Raw genomic sequence first — 20,024 nt, forward strand, 5'->3', positions numbered from 1 at the left:
AGTGGAAGAGATGTAATTTTTTATTAGAAGTGAAGTTGCCAGAGGGGCTGAAACTTTTCTGCTCTGCTTGTTGGCTTCCCAGAGACATTTGGTTCTTTCCCAGAGGCATTTGAATGCAGAATTCTGGGGCAGATAGTCTTGACTGAGAGCTTGTTAATGTCCACTGTAGGCACTTTTACACACACTGAATAACACACTTTCAGTCCAATTTGCAACGGGATTTTACTGTGTGGAATGGCAAAATTGACCTCTTGGTGTAATGTACATAACCATACTTAATGCAAGGGTTCAGTAAGATATTAACAACTCTTTTTTTTTAAAATGAGCCAAAAAGTTCTTTTGAAACAAAAGTCAAGCCTGTCCCCCCCCCCCACACACACATACACCACAGAAACTTTATTTACAAGTGAAAAGACTCCATTTTAACAGAGCCAATGTAATGTAGTGGTTAAAAGCAGTGGCCTCTAATCTGGGAACTGGGTTTGATTCCATACCCCCTCCACAGGCAGCCAGCTAGTTGACTTTGGGCCACTCACAGCTCTCAGAGCTCTCTCAGCCCCTACTCCCTCACAGGTTGTTTGTTGTAGGGAGAAGCTGAGTCTAAGCTGCTTTGGGAGTCTTTGGGTAGGTAAAAGTGGGGTTTAAAAACCAACTCTTCTTTTTCAGTCATCTTAATTCTAGTGTAGTACTGAAATCAGACTTCTAAAGCGATAGAGTAACTTGAGATGATTTTATTTTTCCACATTTTAATATTTAAATTTGATAGAATTGATAGAAATAATACGGTTTACCTTTGAGTTTTTTAAATTAATGAAACGTACCTAAATATATGTTCATATGAGATGTGAACAAATGAACAATGTGCTTGAGTAAAATTATGTTTCCCTGAATTTCATTTCTCTTCAAGTGTGCTGTTTCCATTCACCAGGATTCCATGTACTCTGATCATAATAAAGGACCATTGAGCAATCAAGAGCTCCTTTTTATTCATTAATATGGCTCTTACTGAAGCAAGCCCAAAAAGCTCTTGTATCATTTTCTGGTTATAATATTTCATGATAATCAAATATCACCAGATGTAATAAACCTGACCTCATAGTACTTACAATGCTCATTTCAGGTTATTCATACTAGAAAAGGTTAATACATTTTTAAATAGTATTCCTTAAGATCCGCAAAGATTTTTTTTTCAATAAAGCTGCCAAACTTCCCTGCCTTAGATGCGTTCTTTTATCCTTTTCACTGTCCTGCAAAAACTTAGCTAAAGAAGGCGTTCTCTGGAATGCCTGATGGTAAGAACCTGGATTCTCACTCAGATATGAAATTGTATGCGTTTTGAATAATTTGTTTAAAATTTGTTTTGATTGTGCAACTTTTTGTATACATAATGCTGCCTTTGTGACTTGTCAACTTAGATAATTATATTATTTGCTACTTTTATTATATTTTGCTGTAATGTAAATAGGCTGTCCATGGGCTACAATTCCATTTTTGTTTGCATGCCTTTGCTTAACCGCTCTGTGTGTGTGTGTGTGTGTGTGTATGTGTGTGTGTGTGTGTGTGTGTGTGTATGTGTGTCCCATGCTGAAAACTCTTTGGAAGCCACCTAACTGCCATGATGCCGACATCTACTCTAGTGGTGGGTTTTGTGGGCAATGTTCCCACTGGATTTGAGGGTGAAAATATTTCTGCACAAGAGTTTGAATCACTAAAGGCTAATGTATATCTTCATAAATCATACTAGCAAACTGCTTAGTAAGTTGTTAGTTTCTGTCAGGACAGCAAATTGTATGTGATGAGTAATTTAGATCCACAACACAACCTTTCTGTCAGCCCCACCTGCAAGTGAGCTATTTGTAGGCAATTGTTCATCGGAGGTATCTAGAGAGCAATTCTAAGCAGAACTACCCAGAAACCTATGAACTCTGCTCAATGGTGCTTCTCTACAGGAATGCATTTTTAGGATTGCACTATAGTTGTCTTAACCCCCATAATCTCACTGAACCTACCTTGTAGAGATGCACTTCATTATGTATCTTGGTAACTGGAGCAGTCCCACTCATTTCAACGAGAATAGCAAAGTCATATTTACATCACTTCCACTGGATTTTAAAAGATGCTTAATTCTTGACTGCATGTTTCTTAAATGTTGACCCTTGAGAGCAAATGTCCCTTGCAGCTTTTAAAACGTATGCTTAGATTTGTTTTAAATTGAAGGGGGAGGCAGGTGCACTCATGGCTGAGCTCCAACAGTATGAATTGTCCCTCCCCCCTTTATTTCCTTCCTCTTGAGTGAACTAATTTTACGCTGCTCTCAAGATAAGTTCCTAAACTCCACAAACGAAGGTAATTTTAAGTGTTGTGTTGTATAAATAAATTAATGCCTACGTGTTTAAAATTGATTAGTAAATTTCAGGGTTTTGTACTGTGATAGGAAAAATATGCTCGTCAAGCATGAATGAGTATGTTCCTATTGGATTTCTGTGCTTGACAATCATTGCACCATAGTTTCAGCTACTAGGATAATTGATCCTGACCGCCCTGCGGGATGTGCCTGTACACACAGGGGAGCTAAGATTATGAGACCAATAATTAATCCATCAACCAAGGCCCTGGAAAGTACACCATGGGATGGACAGCAATCTGTAGACCAGACCTAACAACCCGAGGCCTTGGAAAGTGCATTTCTGGGTTCACCAGCAGTACATGGCCCTGATACTAGTAACAGAAGAAAAAAAGCTATTTTTAATACCCCACTTTTCATTACCCAAAGGATTCCCAAAGTGGCTTACAAACACCTTTCTCTTCCTCTCCCCACAACAGACACCCTTTGAGGTAGATGGGTCTGAGAGAGCTCTAACAAAACTGCTCTGAGAGAAAAGAGAACTGTGACTAGCCCAAGGTCGCCCAGATGGCTGCATGTGGACCTGCTTCTCCAGCTTAGAGGCCGCAGCTCTTAACCACTAGACAGCATTGGCTCTAGAGTATCTAAGTGGGCAGGTTGATCGTTTCTCATGTTATGTAATATGAAGATTCCAATGGTGCTTAAAGCATTCATTTAATCCTTGCCTATTTTGTAAAATGTAAATATTGACTATAAATTTATAGTGGAGTAGGATATTCATAGAGCCTCTTGTGGCGCAGAGTGGTAAGGCAGCCGTCTGAAAGCTTTGCCCATAAGGCTGGGAGTTCAATCCCAGCAGCCGGCTCAAGGTTGACTCAGCCTTCCATCCTTCCGAGGTCGGTAAAATGAGTACCCAGCTTGCTGGGGGGTAAACGGTCATGACTGGGGAAGGCACTGGCAAACCACCCCGTATTGAGTCTGCCATGAAAACGCTAGAGGGCGTCACCCCAAGGGTCAGACATGACTCGGTGCTTGCACAGGGGATACCTTTACCTTTACCTTTAGGATATTCATGGTGTAAAGAAATTCATGGCTAATTATACATTACGGCTTGTATCATTAATATAGTGTACTATATAGCAGTGGTCCCCAACGTTTTTATCACCGGGGACCACTCAATGCCGGGGACCACTCACTGGGGACCACTCAACGCCTTTTACTGAGGCATGGTGGGGGGGGGGTAGTTTACTCCTCTACTCTCAACCACTGCCCTAACGCTCTCTGATCGTTATGGTAATGTTTAAACATCCCTTCAAAATAGGATACAGACACGCCACAACAATGAAGTGTGTTGTAAAGAGCTGGGGGGGATGAAGTAAAGGGCCGGGGGGGGGGGAGAGAAGGCATCCTTCGGGGCCCACCTCCAATTAGTCGAAGGACCACATGTGGTCCGCGGCCCACAGGTTGGGGATCGCTACTATATAGTATTCATGGAGCAAATAAATAAATGCAGCACTCTGAGAAGAAGTGGCCATGACTGCAGAGCTCAAATTCAGCTATGTGTCTTCCCACCTGATGTACTAAGGCACAAGTTAATTTCCCTTTTCCGTAACAGTCAGTGGTGAGGCCAGGCTTGAATGCTTGATACTACCTTGCCAGACCAGGGCCAGTGATACTATATATGTTACCTGTTTAAATACTACAGAGCTAGATCTATGGAGGTTATGAAGATGATACCTCTAAGCACTTCCAAAAATAAATTGTAGCATTTTAGCCAACCATTAATTTCCGTCGGACTGCAGCCTATTAAAATACCAGGTTGCCCGTTTAACGAGAGCAGCTGATCAGGTTATATAGCACCCAGTTTTAAATATCAATGTGAAATTGCAGTCAGCAATTCCAGGAACATTTTCATTGTGATGACGAAGACCAATCTTGTTTCAATTTTTGTGAAGTAGAAAATTTCAGCAGCTGAACCTATCAGTTATTGAATGTGCAAATTAGTATTAAATTTTCCTTTGGAGGCTGCTTCTCACAGATGGCTAGGGATTGGGCCTGCTTCTAAAGAACGGGATCAACAAGGGTATGATGCTGTTCCTCCTGAAGTCAGTGGCAAAACTCCCACAGAGTGTAAGGGAGGGTAGGATTGCAGGTTGGAGGAGTCATTCCAACAGAATTGGATTTTAAAATCTGTATGATTCCTTCCAGCTACGTGTTCTGTTCATCTTTAAAAAGCAGGACCCCATGCCATTTCAAAGGTGAACTTGTATATAGCATTTCTCCAAATAATCTATTTATCCATGATTTTTTGTCACCAATTGTTTTTAAACATCCCCTTTACAATTTAGGGCCCGGCTCTTCCCCTCTGTGTGCGGCTATGTGCATATAGCCATTGGTACTTGCTGCTCCAAATAAAAATGCTCCCTCTTTCCTCACCCAACCTTCCTAGCTGAGAATTTTACTTTGAGACAGAGAATGGGAGAGGCCTCCCCTGGACCCAAGGGCAGCAGCACTTCCCCCACGCAGAGAGCTGGTGTTCACCATGCACTTAGTACTTGTACCAAGTAATGTTTTAAGGTCCTGATGAGTTTGATTGTGGTTTCTTGAATTTCAATTTTAAAGAGCAATCTTTATTAAAGCTCTATTGTGTGACCATTGTAAAAAACAACAACAACGGGGGATATTATAACAAACCACTTAATAAATAGTGTGTTCAACTGAGGAGACAGATGTTTTATCCCTAATGATTGAGTATTCAAGCGTGCCAGACTGCTGAATAGATGCGGAACATTTGAATGTTAGAGTTAGTTTTGCACACCCAGTAAAAGACCGTCATTTAGGGCCTCTCTAAATAATTGAAAACACCTGCCATTATCTGCTGTTTAGAAACTGATAATGAGACAAGAATGCATTGACTCTGCCATTTTGCATCAGTTTCAATCAATGGGTATATTTCAGTATGCATATTAGTATCCATTATAGACTTTTGCTTAAATGCAGAGCAGTCTCTTAACCTTTCACGCAATAGGGATGGAATGGATGAACTGTCTATACAGTAAGAAAAAGTGGAAGCTGCCTCATTTGTGCTCATTCCCTAACAACAACAAGACTTAAAGCATACAGGAAATCACACTTCTGGGGCTGCCTGTGTCTTTTTCCTGCTTTATATCTTGGCTTCAGTATGAAGACCTTGAAGTTCCTTGGAAGGCAACTGGATAAGGTTGCTGCAAAACTGCAAAAACACAACTGCCTTGAGAGATAATTTGGTTGAATTGCTTTCCCCCAGCCATTGGGCTAGAGAAAACTAAAGCTTGCCTTCATGGTCACTTCAGTTTAAGAAGATGGCTCAGAGGGAAGATAGAGCCCCCTCTTTCTCCCACCACCTCTAAGCAAAATAGGGCTCTCCAGTGTTTGGGCAAATAAGGTCCATGCAGCTACCATCTGACTATTGGGCAGGCAAGTCACAACATCACAACCTAACTTGCATATTAACATCTTGTCTAGTTCAGAACTTAGCATTATGTATCCATTGTATGCAGGTCTCCACTTGGTTCTTACGGGGACAATCACCAGGACATAAAAAATATGGTAGACTGGATTGGAAATGGAATCTCATTCCACAACTGCTCGTTAATCATGCTTGAGTATAATCAGAACATTATGTACAGAGAAAATACTCATAGCCAACTGCTGAGTCAGAGATTCCCTGACGAGATAAACAGAATGGAAATTAGAATTACAAAATACAGTTCATTCCAAATATTTATTAAGAATGATGCTGTAACTTGGTTTCTGGGAGCATTTCTCCTTTGTCTTCAAAGTGGCTCATAGATTGGCATTCCCATTCATTTAAGGAAAAGTGATTGTGAGGAATAGCCAATGAGAGAGTGTTAATACCCACCACTTTTTCTTTAAAAATTCCCCAGCTGTACTTTGCACATGTTAGGCAAATGTAGAATCCTATGTTTGCTGGTGAACATCTATATCTGTCTTGAAGGTTTTTATCCCCCAAAGTTAAGCTACATTTTATTTAATGGGAGAATTTATATCCCATCTTTCCAGATGCCTGTCCTATGTTGTATAGAACTCTGTATTTCTTTGCTTTTTAAATTAAAACAGCCTAGTTAAGGGGCAGTCCTATGAAAAGATGCTGCTTAGCTCCTTCCCCTGCTTTTTATTTAGATTCAGAATTGTTCTCAAGTTGCTTTTGACATTTTCTGCATCTTATTTATTTATTTATTATGTTAGCATTGCTGCTGGCTAGTCGAATCCCCAGCTGTTGCTCCAATTTTGCAGCACTCATTCTGCAAAAGAGCATGCATTTGGGGGAATTCGATTCTGACCTGTCTATGTGTTCTGGTGTTGTATGGCTGTGTTGTCATATACCTCATCAGCAATAGATTCTGCTATTTTTTAAAAAAAATTTGCAAATGCAGTAATGTTATATCATCACAACACTGCAAAAAAGAAAATACACCATGAGCTATAGGGGAGTTGGGATAGGCAAATGAAGAAACAAGTCAAGCATGTGATATCCAAACCTACTCGGCAAAAAAGAAAATGAAAGAAGAGTTGGTTCTTATGTGCCACTTTTCTCTACCAGAAAGAGTCTCAAAACAGCTTACAGTTACCTTCCCTTTCCTCTCCCTACAACAGACACCCTGTGATGTGGGTGAGGCTGAGAGAGCCCTGATAGTACTGTTCGGTCAGAACTGCTTTATCAGTGCTGTTGCAAGCCCAAGGTGACCCAACTGGCTGCATGTGGGGGAGAAGATTAGAAGTCTGCACTCCTAACCACTACACCAAGAAATAATATTTCTCAAATTGGAATTTTCAGCATCATAGAGGAATATCTAGTAACCAGTCTATCATAGAAGAAGCCCCTTCCCCCAAAAAACACTAACATACCCATGTTGAAATTGTGCTTTATTATATTTCTAATAATTTATGTCTTACAATAAAGACATAAAGACAACAGGTGTTCTGTTTTTATGTCAACTGAATGCAGTTTCCATTCCTTATAATGTCCGTAAGAGAAATCTTTACATAAGCAAAGCTTTGGTTTTACATTCAGAAATGCTTGTATGAGAATCACATGCATATTAGAATCAAATGTTGTAATCTTGACAAATTCCTGTACACAAATCTCATTATCTGTCTGACTTCCTCTCTTGTTAGACATAGACATGACATGAATCCTAGGAGTTGGAGAGTCAGGCAGAGGAACAGTATGTCACAGAATCACAGAAGAGCATTTTGATAGATGCTATCTAAACTGGCACTCAGAAACATTCCTACCAGGGATTGTAATTTACAGTATCACTCCAGTTCAAATAATTGTGTAATTTATTTGTTCATCTTTCCTATTTTTAGGGTCTGCCTGGTCCACCGGGTGAAAAAGGTGAAAACGGAGATGTTGGTCCAATGGTATGTTTATTTGTTTTGAAAAATCTTTCTATATTATTAATATAAAGAATATTAAAAATGATATTGTCCGCCATATATCCCTTTCTGCCTACCTCTTCGCACTCAAAAGATCCCCAGATGAGAGCAGGCTATTCAGCAAGAGCATGAACCAGCTCAGTATCACCACCAAATAATACAAGTATCACTTTATATGTATTCATTAGATTTCTTTATCACATTAATTGGATTTATATCCTGTTTCATGTTAACCAAGTAAAGTATTCCAAACATAATACTAATTTTTTAAATATCAATCTGTGATTGTTCTGCCATACATTTTAATGTAATAGCATAGCAGGGAACCCAAAAGGACTAGTGGGGGCACCTTATTTCTCCCTTGGTTCCCCCGTCCCTACACTGTTTCCTCTTTTCCTCATCCTGTCAGCTCCCATATCCTCTAATTTCCCTGATTTCTATTCTCCTTAACACCCAACTTCTAACCATTTATTCCCTTCCAAACTTGTAACTAATTTACTTCATTTAGAATCATAGAGCTGGATGGGACCTCCATGATCATCTATTACAACCCCCTGCACATTTATACCCCACCTATCTCTACAATGGAGACCCAAATGACCTTCCATCATTGGCCTCTCATTATATTCTCTCAGTGAATTTCCCATGGTAGACTGGGAATTCAGACCTGGATTTCCCAGATAATCTAATCGTTATACCATGGGGTGACTGCTGTTGAACATAATCAAGCATCCAGGACTGGGTAAATCATGTAGGTTACATCAGTGGTCCCCAACCTTTTTATCACCGGGGACCAGTCAACGCTTGACAATTTTACTGAAGCCCGGGGGGGGGGAGTCTTTTGCTGAGGGATGCCACCGCCTGAGCCCCTTCTCCGCTTGCTTTCCCACTGGTGCCCCTGACTTCCCACCACCTACTGGGGAGCACTGCCAGCAGCAGCTGCACAGTGCCGCACTGAGGGGGAGCCCCAGCCATGGTGGCTGCTGGAGAGCACAAAATGTGAGCTGGCGGCAGAGTGGCAGGGCAGCCCATGAGGCGGCAGCTGGGGAGGAGGACGAGGAGGAGCTGCGGCCCGGTACCTACTGATCTACGGACCGGTACAGGTCCCCGGACCAGGGGTTGGGGACTACTGGGTTACATGGTAACAAGTAACCCAGTGGTTGCTGCTGGCCCCTTGAGCACCCTTAAAACAGCCCTAAGAAAAGCCTTGTCTCCTCCTCCCACCTTTTACTGATAAAAACCAAGGTTGGGAACCTGGTAATATTGTTGAGGTTGCCTAACAATGGCCACTGAGGACTTTGTTTCCTAATGCTATATGGACTGCTCCTATAACAGAGGGGTATTTTTTATCTCAGACTGGGCTTTTCTTAGGTTTGTAGAAAGGTCTGTTTTAGCTGCTCATGGCTTCAGTCTCCAAATTTATGTGTCCCCATCATATGGAGCCACATTGAAAAGTAGATATATTACAATTTACAGCTCTTAACTACTTATGAAAAAGTCTTATACCTTCCTTGTACTGAGAGCATGGATGTTCATGTGTTGAATTTCTTTTTGTCCCCTTTTAGGGCCCACCTGGACCCCCTGGCCCAAGAGGTCCTCAAGGGCCAAATGGAGCTGATGTAAGAAATATCTGATGGTTTTTTGCATTCATTGTTTTACAAAGTTGATTGTAGTAGTAGTATTCTTTATTACGATCATAGACCAGCAAAATCAAAACAATTTCACAGTTACATAAATAATATGGCTAAAACACAGTTTTACTCATAAAATAGCATTATGTTAAACACTTAGACTATGAGTCTGCTAAAATATAAATTAGAATTAAATGGAAATATAGGAAATTGTTCTAAATGCTCTCAGGGTCTGTTAAGTTTTAGTCAACTTCCACTTCATGGCTGCAGCACAAAACCTGGCAACACTATATGTGATGGAACAATTTGTGTCTGTGAGCAGCAGGGAGATATAAAATTGTCCTGAGCACCCTGGGACTCTATGTAACCATGGTGTGATAAATATGGAACGTGTGTCATCATAAAACTGACAATACAAAAGGATATGTTCCAATGTTTCTATTTGACCAGAGCCACAGGGGCACTTCCTTTCACCATATGGAGTTTTCTTGTATCTCCCTTCAAGTACAGCTGAGGGAAGGGCATTGCAACGAGCTAAAGTGAAGGCCCTCCGGTGGCTAGGCACCTCAAGATTCTTTAAATAAGCCAAGGGAGCTCTGACATACCTGTAGCCTTCACTAACAATGAAGGCAGAGGTATTCGCTAGATCATGTTGGCGTTCTATATCCACTACTCGCTGTTTGATAACCTCTTTAGCTTGGTCATAGGCCATCCGAACAAGAAATTCTGGAGAAAATCCCAAGTTGATTGTAAATGATATAACTTACAACTTGTCATCACCCTAGGGTCCTCAAGGTCCCACTGGTTCAGTTGGATCTGTCGGAGGCGTTGGTGAGAAGGTAAGAAAGCATTTTTTTTCTTTTTTTAAAACTTGTCAGGTGGACACATATATACTTTCATTTATTTGTCACTCTGTATTGTGGGGATATTATGACTGTCGTTTAGTCAATGAGGTATTTTTACGAGGACAGAATCTGCTTAAGAGCACAAAAATCAGCATCCGGGCACTTACAGATTTCTTTTTAACCAACAAACCAAAATTACTCTCCCTCATGTATGAAGAGGAAACTTTGAAAACCTAAGGTAGGGTCAAGTGAATGATCATAATTCAGAATAATAAGAACAGTCATACTGTTTTTGTTTTTCTGGGAGTGCAAAACCAGAGTGTGGAAACAAAATGTGCTAGCGGGGGCATTTTGTGTGGGACTGGTGCAAGAGCCCAAAGAGAGAAGGGGTGTGTTTCTGTCTTTTTGCTTGAAATTGCTTTGTTCCTTAGCTGTAGTATGTTTGATTTCCTGAAGCTTGTTATTGTTCTAGCTACGTGCTCTACTACAGTGGTCCCCAACCTTTTTTAGGCTGGGGACTGGCAGGGCAACGGCCCGCCCGCGCATGCCGCGCATGCATGTCCGAAATCGCGCATGTGCTGCACTTTCGCGCATGCGCAAAAGCACCGCACATGTGCGATTTTGGCCGCGCATGTGCGATGCGTGGGCGCGGCCCTGATTCCCTCTCCCCCCCCTCCCGCAGTAAGAACCTTCCCGGGCCGCAAGTGTGCGGCCTGGGAAGTTTTTTACTGCGGGGGGGTCGGGGAGAGGGAGCCGCGGCCCGGCGCCAAGGCCTTCTTGGCCTGACACCGGACCGCGGACCGCGGGTTGGGGACCACTGCTCTACTACACTAGGTCTTGGTGGGAGGGACTATTGCTGCTTGAGCAGAGTCAGCCTGCATGGCCTGAAGCTCAGGGTAGAGCCACAGATGAGTAATCAGAGTTCAGCTCCCTAAAAATTTGGTTCTTCCTGGGAACATATAGCCAGTGTGAGAAAACATTGTGTATTACCAGGGAGTTTATTATGGAAGCGGCTTCCCCGGGGCTTGGGGCGTGTTGGATTTAAAGCGGTCCCCAAGCCCCGGGGAAGCCGCTCCGGAGCCGCGGAGCAGCTTCCCTGGGGCTTGGGGACTGTTTTAAAGGCGGCGTGCTGGATTTAAAGTGGTCCCCAAGCCCCGGGGAAGGTGCTCCGCAGCTCCGGGAGCCACAGAGTGGCTTCCCCGGGGCTTGGGGACCACTTTAAATCCAGCACGCCGCCTTTAAAAGGTCCCCAAGCCCCGGGGCGTGGGGTACGTTTGGCTACCTGGGGGGCAGAGGAAGCGAACCCTCCCCTAGGGCCCGCTGTATTTTTTTGACAGCGGGCTCTACTGCTAGTTCAAATATAAAACATATACAGCAAATTATACAGTATAACAGATTAATTAGGTTATAAAACTTGTTAACATTATTAAAATTATACGAAAACCACCTATTCTAAAATTCATATCTTCTAAGGGTTGGCAGATTTTAGTCGTTGGGGCATTGGGTGGATTCTCCAGCAAGGATGCTGGCATTTTTATGTTATTTCTGACCTCACCCATAGGCCTGGAAGAACAGCTCTGTCTTACAGGCCCACCAGAATGACTTAAGGTCCTGCAAGGCCGTGATCTCACTAGGGAGAGCATTCCGCCAGCCAGGGCCAAAGAAACCAGTCTTACCTTTTTGGGGTCAGGGACCCTGAGCAGATTTTGATCACTTTTATGGGGAAAGAGTAGAATTGCCAAAAGATATGGAGAAAAAATCTTGCCCCTTTAATGGAAGTACGGTAGGCCAGAGAATCTGTCATCCAGAAGCTGTTTTGAAGTTCCTTCCCTGAAACTTCCAAGACTTTTCATAGAGCACCCTTGCAGCCAGTACTTCAAGATAAATGTTGCAGTTTGTGAAAAGGAAAGGATGGAGGGGAAGGACTTCAAAAATGACAACAATATGAGAAAAAGGAGAGGAAAAGGAAAAGGAGAGAAGGCCTGTAAGAAAAAGAAGCAGAAAACTGAGGTGAAATTGTCCTAGGAGCACCTTGAACCACAAAGCAAAGGTAAAAGTTGCCCTAGTAGTGTTGTGAATCAGAAAAGTTGAGGGGTAAGAATCTCCTCAATCCAGCCCTTGCAGACAACAGCTATTTTAGGATTATTGGAAACTATGGTTGCTGAAAATGAAACTGGAATGCTTCTTCTGTAATGCTTCCATGTTTTCAGCTGCAGCAGGAAAAGATGAACAAAAGGAGATGTGACAGGAGCAAATGCGTAAGAGCTCTGCATCCTGAAACACAATGAAGTCACAAAGCAGACAAAATATTTTGGGTCTGTTGTGGGACACTTAGTTACTGTCAGAAAAGGAGACAAGTCTACTTAGTTCAGCTATTTGGTCTAAAAAATGTAAAGCCAATAAAAAAGATAACAAGGCCTGTAACTCACCTTATTACAGCTGATAAGGTTTCCTCTCTTCTTAGTCTTCTGTATGATATGTTCCACCGCCACTGGCATTTGTCAGAAAACATGGGTTTTCATACTCCCTTTCCTTTCCTACCTGCCATCACTTTACAGAACTCCTCCAGATAACACCTCCTTTCTATTCAGATCACATCAGAAGGAATCAAAGGCTCCTTATCAAAGTGCTCAACCTATCATCTTAATAGAATCAGCCCCAATGCACCATCATTTCTTTCCTACTTACGTATTGAATAAATCACTTACTGATATCATGCGGTAAGGAGCAGGGAGCATTTTAAATACAATACTTTATAACAGATTGATGGAAGTGGCTCATACAGGGTTTTTTTGTTTGCCTCTAGGAGAATTGGATTCTGAGCTAATAATATGATAACAATCTTTATAGTGCACAGTGGAATATCTAGCACTACAACTAAAAATTACAGATATGCATTACAAGTTCTGACCTGGCCCTAGATGGCCCAGGCTAGCCCAATCTCATCAGATCTCAGAAGCTAAGCAGGGTTGGCCCTGGTTAGTATTTGGAGGGGAGGCTGTTATGAAAGTGCAAGGTCACAATGTAGAGGCAGGCCTTAGCAAATCACCTCTGAACCTCTCTTGTCTTGAAAATCCATCTGGGTCACTATAAGTCTATGAATTGATGGCACTTTCCACCACTACCAAACAACACAAAGCCTCCTGGACCTATTATGTATGGTAGCAGCCACACTGGGCTGCTGCCATGCATTGTGCTGGAACAGCATGCCCCAGCACTTCCTTTGTACACATAGGGGAGGGAATCCCCCAGAGGATGGGCTGCCCCAGCGTAGTGAACCCACGTGCACGTAAATTGCCAGGGCTGGAAAGCCCAACACACTGCCTGGAGGCAGCAGCAGTGAAGATGGGATCAGGAGGAGTGTGGGGAATGGGGCCCCCACTGCACAATCGTGGGGAGCAGCATGCCACTCTCCCACCAAGGTGGGGGTGGGAAGGACTCCCTGGTCAGCTCCGCAGGAGCATGCAGTGTCCCTCCAGGGAGACTGTAGGTTGAGGAAAGGGCCAGGCCGAAAGGCCCGGCTCTTCTGCTTATGCACAGGGCTGAACCGACCCAGCCCCCACTAGCACCTGCGGCATCCCAGGGAACGTGGAAGATTCTGTGTTCCCTTGTTGCGGGTATTCCAGGGGACTGTGCCGGGCCAGTGCTGGGATAGCGGCAGCAGGGTGCACAATTGGGGCTGCCCTGTTTCCGCCATCCTGGATTTCCAGCCCTGTGCATAATGGGTCCTAGGGATACATTAAACATGATGATGTAATTAGGCCCCAGTGGTTCTGTGTTAGAAACTGTACAAAATATTTGATTTTTTCCTCCCCCATGAACTGTTAGAGAGATCAGATTTGCCTGTTCCGTCAGATTTGTAGCAACAGTGATTCTCCTCACATCATAACATTACATAATGTTTCCTTTCTGTTTCCTTTCTGTGGTGCATGGCAGGAAGCATGTTTTCACCTTCAGGCTATGTTCATCATGCAATTCACAGTCCACTACAGAATGAGAGAACATTTTTTTTGACATCTGTGTGGTCACTATTATTGACTTCAGTGAGCAACATTGGATCAGATGAGAAACTGCATGACTGAGGGAAAGAGAGACTCATTCAGTGAGATTAGTGTTTAAAGACCCCTTTATGTGTCAGCCAGTCCTAAATGTTTGTTTGTTTTTTGCCCTCGTTAATGCCACGTATTTTAAACTTAAACAGCTCATTTACTGAGTGATGCCACTTATGGGGGAAACCAAAGTGTTTCTGGAGATTCCTAGGGCTACCCAACATCACTTCCACAATTTCCCCAGAAGTGACAGAGTGAGACTGCTTGCCCCATTTTGTGGCCCCCAGCCCTCATTCTTGTTATCATGCTTAGACTGGCAACCCTACTGATGTTCTTGATTCAGATTTATTCCCAAGAAGCCTGTCTTTTGTCAGTTTCTCAGTGCAAGTTTAAAAAGAAGCTTGGAACCGTTTCCACACTGGGAATTTCGCTGTCTTGGCTCCCGCACAGGGGCACAAGTCCAGGGCAGACGAGGTGCACCAGGCCAAATGCTCCCCTGTGCAGGAGCAGGAAAAGGCAGGACAACCTGCCCCGACTCAAATTCCAGCCTGCTGCCCAGCGCACAGCCTACAGTGCGGAAATGGTCTGGGTGAATTCTCCACTGCATCCACGTTCTTGTGTGATGATTATATCACTTTCATGCCTTTGCATTGAACTTGTACATAACCCTGAGTTCACTCACAGAAAAAGGTGGGATAAAAACATAAACAAAAATTAGTGCTTTGCATTTGTAAGAACCTAAGGTCACTTGCCAGTGTATGTCCTAGTGAAAGGAATTTTGATGGCAGGGCTGGAAAAAGATCTATGCCCGGGAGCTTGGAGACCCACTCCCCACTCAGGTAGAACAGTAATGGGATAGATAAATGGATGGCTTGACAGCACAAGACAGCTGTCTTACCCATGTTTGCCCATGATATGATGTCACAGATGTTCATGTCATGGCAGAAAGCACCAGCAACCCCACTGCTGGGTCAATCAGGGTTTATAATTTTTTGCTTGTTTATTTGACATATATGTATACCCCACTTTTCAAGCAGATGGGTTAAAATTATCTGACAATTGAACACCCAGCCTAGTCACTATTCTTGTAAATATTCCAGTCTGAAAAGCTTTATCCTATCGTTTGCTGCCTTGGTCTCAAAGGGATGCACAGGCATCACCTGCACCGGCACTATGTGCTTGAAAAAGATGGCACCACTGCGCTGTACAGGAGCACCAGACTAAAAGTTCATTCCACAATTCAAATATAGCTGAGTAGAAGAAGTCACGGCACGGAACTCTTCAACTGTGTCCTTCTCATACAGCTTTGGAATCACAAACAAAAGCACCTTCTCTTTGTCAGTTTTTGTAAACTTCCACCATCAATATACTACATTGTCTTGTGAGGGCAACTGCCACCAAATGATATTCTTGCTTTGAATTTTCCCAGAATCCACCGTAATGCATGCTAATACTTAGCCCATGACATGATGTCACACATGGCCAAGGGAATACATGATAGGATGATTTCCCTCATCTGAAAGAGCTATACATGTAGACAGTGGGGTGCCATATTTGGGGCAACTTCAAGGTAACATGTCCTTTGTCCTGAGCAAGTCTGCACTGATTGTATAACATGGCCTCCTGTGTTTTGGCTGATTCAGTGTCTCACATTAAGATGATATTACACTGATGACAGATGATATTACTCTGATTCATTGACCTTTTTTCCTCACCCTGGCGAGTACATTTCCCCCCCATCTAATGATTAGAGGCTATCTCTTAGTGTCACATTCTGCGTAGGCCACTTTTGTTCCTTTTTAGCATCTTTGTAACTGAGCAACCATGAAGTACAATAATTGCGGATCCTTTTTATAGAGAAGATGTGCTTCTTAGGAGTTGGCTTCACTTTGATCCTCCATGTATCATTTTCAGGCTGACATTGCTTTGTGAGGATGACAAAGAGCAGCGCCGATAGCATGATTTAAAAGTACGAGGCTCATAGAATTGCAGAGCCTCTGTGGCAAATTCTTGACCCTCTGATTGAAAATCCCAGTGAGGTTTGTCATGGGCACAATGAACATGATAGAATAGCTAAGGTTTTCTATTGTAATATTATTCAATTGTATGTTAACTTTGTGTGGGCCCCAAGTACCATGCCCAAGACCCTTTGTCCTTTAGTCAGCCCATCAGTGTAAAAGCTGAAAGCCAAAGAACTGCTGTTCACAGACCAAAGGTCTTGACTATATTCAGTGACTTTATTTTCATAAAGCAGCCTCTCCCTGTATCATTAAGCTAATTGCTTCTGAAAGTCCTTTCAGTTATGCGAGAAGGTAAGCATGTTTGTTGAGGGAAGTCTGGGCTGCTGTTCAAAAACTGCAATTCAAAGCCTTCTTGGAAGCATGAGGGACCAGTTGTATGATACTTTGGATCCTAGCCATTCGTTTAAAGTTAGGATTAATATAGATAAGTAATGGAATACAGTCTACTAATGCTTTAAGAAAGCTTTGAAATTATTTCCCATTCCATCAAACTAACTTTCCAATGTTCTTTCAGTGTATACCAATGCAAGTCTCTTTGGTAGGTGATGTTGCATCACATTCCATGTTGTTGAGAAATCAGCTGTTAACCAAGACTTGCATTACTTGTCCTTGCATAAAGAAGTAGAAGACAGTTCAGGATTAGCAATGGCTATTTCTCAGTAATTAGCATGAACAGGATTGATTCCCTGATTCTCATTCTTCTAAGCTGTGATTTGCTTTTGATCAAGAATTGGACTCATAGAATATAATTACTTGCAATTAATTCATAATGGATCCAGTTAATAATGCTTTGCTGTATTGTATATCAAATGTGCTTTGCAGATGTTCTAGTCTGTTCAAAGTTCAGTGTAATTTTGTGTATGCCTGGTGTATGACATTCAGTGGAGCTGCCTATTTTACATCTGCATGTGCACAAGTTGTTTAATGTTAACCCTTATTCTTAGTGGAAGACTTGTTGATACCTCTTAAACTTCATGAAATCATGAACATCAAACTGATTCCACTTCAAGTCAAGGGGAGCTCAGCCTTCACTTTCATAACAACTTTTCATAACTGAAAGTATACATTTAGGGTTGTTTTGTTTTGTTGTTTTTTTGCAGTTCTGAGGTTGGGGTCAAGAGAGGATTGGATTAATTTTAACATTTACTTAATGCTGTATGCTTTTTGCCTGAGAACAGATTGCTTGCTCATGTCTTACAGCAGAACAAAAAGGGGGGAATAGACCGTTGCTGGTTGACTGATTTATTATTGTTCAAAGCCCCTAGGGATGAGCATGAACCAGTTTATGACCTTAAATCCATCATGAATTTGACCGGTTAATAGCTCCCCCCAAAAAAACCCTGGTTTAGAGGGTGCACTTCCCTGGAATATTTCCCAGACCTTTTGTCTGGTTGGATTTGGGGTTCAGGTCCTCTGTTTTGCTTTCCCCACTCCAGATCCAGGGAAGTGAAACAGTTTTTAAATGTTCAGTTGGAACATAGTTGGGTGCAGTCCATTTTTTTCTACATGTCTTATAAGCCATGTGGGTTACTAAAAATCTATTATCACCAATAAAAATACTCTTTTGGCACTTGAGGACACCAGTGACTATTGTTTGTTGGCATATTTAAATTATTTTCAACATGTTTATGGTGCATTTCCCAATGTGAATATCTAAAATCTTTTATCTTGAAATTTTATAGGGTGAACCTGGAGAAGCTGGTAACCCTGGACCTCCTGGAGAAGCTGGCACCGGAGTAAGGATTATTCTATTATTGCAGTTCTGGAGAAAGCAATTATAGAGAAGGGTTTGTGGTGATATATATTGTAGAATTAGTCAAATTTTTATTTAATCTGGAGAAAAAATATTAGGGGTCAGGTTTTGAGGCTTGCTTGATTCACTCTGTGAAGATTAGTTGGTTAGTATTGCTCATGATTACTAATAATGTTGATAAGTGTGATGGCCATAACTGCAAGCTATCATCAGGATCCTTAATATTTCAGATAGTGGAACTGTTGATTAGATCTTCAGATCACATTTATTTCTCCAAATCTTTTCCCTGCTCCAGAACTTAAATTTTCATTTGATGGCTCACATCCAACACTGTCTGGGTGAAAAGGAAGATGTCGTTTGATCAAAGGGCTGCAGGAACATATAACATTTTAATATTCTTTTAATTAAATAATGTGCATAATTTTCTTGAGCTTTTGGAAATTGTATCAGGGGAATTGCCTGCATGCAGACAAGATAGTAGGTAGAGATACCTTCACTTAGTGCAAGCAAATAACCAGGAATAATTTCAGTGCTTCCACTTGACCAAGGACTGTTGCATATGTGAAAATATTCTGTGGGATCCAACATGTGCTTATTTGCATGCTTGTCCTGTGACCCACGGGGCCCAGTGAATCATTTAGACCAGGCTTTCTCAATCCTGGAAGGATTTTCTGACTGGGTGAGAGTTAATTTTTAATACATTAAAAAAATTGTTCAACATTTATCTGGTGATATGAACATATATGGTCATGTCAATCTCCCCCCTCCCTAAATAGCCAATGATGGGCCTGGAGGGGCTTTGGAGGGGAAGGGCCCCAAGTGAGTGTGCACCCAGCTATGCTTCCCTACTATATTCTGCACAGTCATGCCACTTCTGGGGTTTCAGGGGGTTCTCAACAGTGAAATGATTCAGGCATTTCTCAACAGTTACAAAGTTGAGAAAGGCTGATTTTGACTAAGACATCTGGCTGTGGCTTCGGGTCCTGCTCCTAGCTGTGTTGCTCATAACTTTCTCCCTGGAGGGCTTTTTCACTTGTGTTGTGTCTATTCAGTAATGCTTCCAAGTCAGATTCCCCAAAAAAATTTAATTAAGATCTCAGCCAAATAGTAGTTAAAATGCATTCCTATAGCTGCATTCATTCCCACTTCCCACATCCAACATATACACCTCATCCTATAACAACAGTTCTGTTGAAGAAATATACACACACCTACACTGCAACTTGTCGTTTTCTAGGGACTGGGTATAGCCTTCAGGCTAGAGTTCTGTCATTGGACAAAGGCCACTTCCTAATTGCCACACTGATACTTAATAACAAAATCAAAATTCTTAAGATTAAAAGTTAAAGGTAAAGATATCCCCTGTGCAAGCACTGGGTCATGTCTGACCCTTGGGGTGACGCCCTCTAGCGTTTTCATGGCAGACTCAATATGATAGTGGAAAAAATTTCATTCAGTGTACCCACCTGTTTTATCAATACCTCTATGGTAGATTTTGCCTCTTCCCTATAATGAGGCACGTGCATTTAAAAAACCTATCTAGCAGTGACCTTCTGAATCCAAATGCAGGTTCAGAACTTCCTATGTTCCTGGCAGAGTGGGGAGGGGATCTATATCTAATGTTTAAGAAAAATCTGCATGATAAGAATGTCTGTTACATTTTCAGATCTAACTACAGATTATTGTCTTTCATACAAATTTGAGACGTATCAGTTCTATTATGTATGTTCTTATCAGGGTCCAAAAGGAGAAAGGGGTGAAAAAGGAGAAGCTGGGCCACCAGGTGCAGCTGGGCCTCCTGGAATTAAAGGACCTCCAGGTGATGATGGACCGAAGGGCAATCCAGTAAGTGAGTCTGCTTATTTAAAGATAAGGCCGTTGGATTGAAATGAGTGATAGTCACGAAATCCCATTGAGGTGGATTTGAAAGTGAAATCTT

The 20,024-nt window shown here is 42.2% G+C and overlaps 1 protein-coding gene across 4 annotated transcripts in view; it reads left to right on the forward strand.

Annotated features, from left to right (window-relative positions):
- The window catches only part of COL11A1 (collagen type XI alpha 1 chain), a 272,666-nt gene that overhangs the window by 215,619 nt on the left and 37,023 nt on the right, over positions 1-20,024 (forward strand). For all 4 annotated transcript variants that reach the window (XM_077332842.1, XM_077332844.1, XM_077332843.1 and 1 more), the window contains 5 exons: positions 7,718-7,771; positions 9,352-9,405; positions 10,203-10,256; positions 18,015-18,068; positions 19,823-19,930. In XM_077332842.1, the coding sequence (XP_077188957.1) occupies positions 7,718-7,771; positions 9,352-9,405; positions 10,203-10,256; positions 18,015-18,068; positions 19,823-19,930 (324 nt within the window). The remainder of the gene's footprint in view (positions 1-7,717; positions 7,772-9,351; positions 9,406-10,202; positions 10,257-18,014; positions 18,069-19,822; positions 19,931-20,024) is intronic.

The sequence above is a fragment of the Paroedura picta genome, chromosome 4, assembly GCF_049243985.1.
Source record: "Paroedura picta isolate Pp20150507F chromosome 4, Ppicta_v3.0, whole genome shotgun sequence".
Taxonomy (NCBI): domain Eukaryota; kingdom Metazoa; phylum Chordata; class Lepidosauria; order Squamata; family Gekkonidae; genus Paroedura; species Paroedura picta.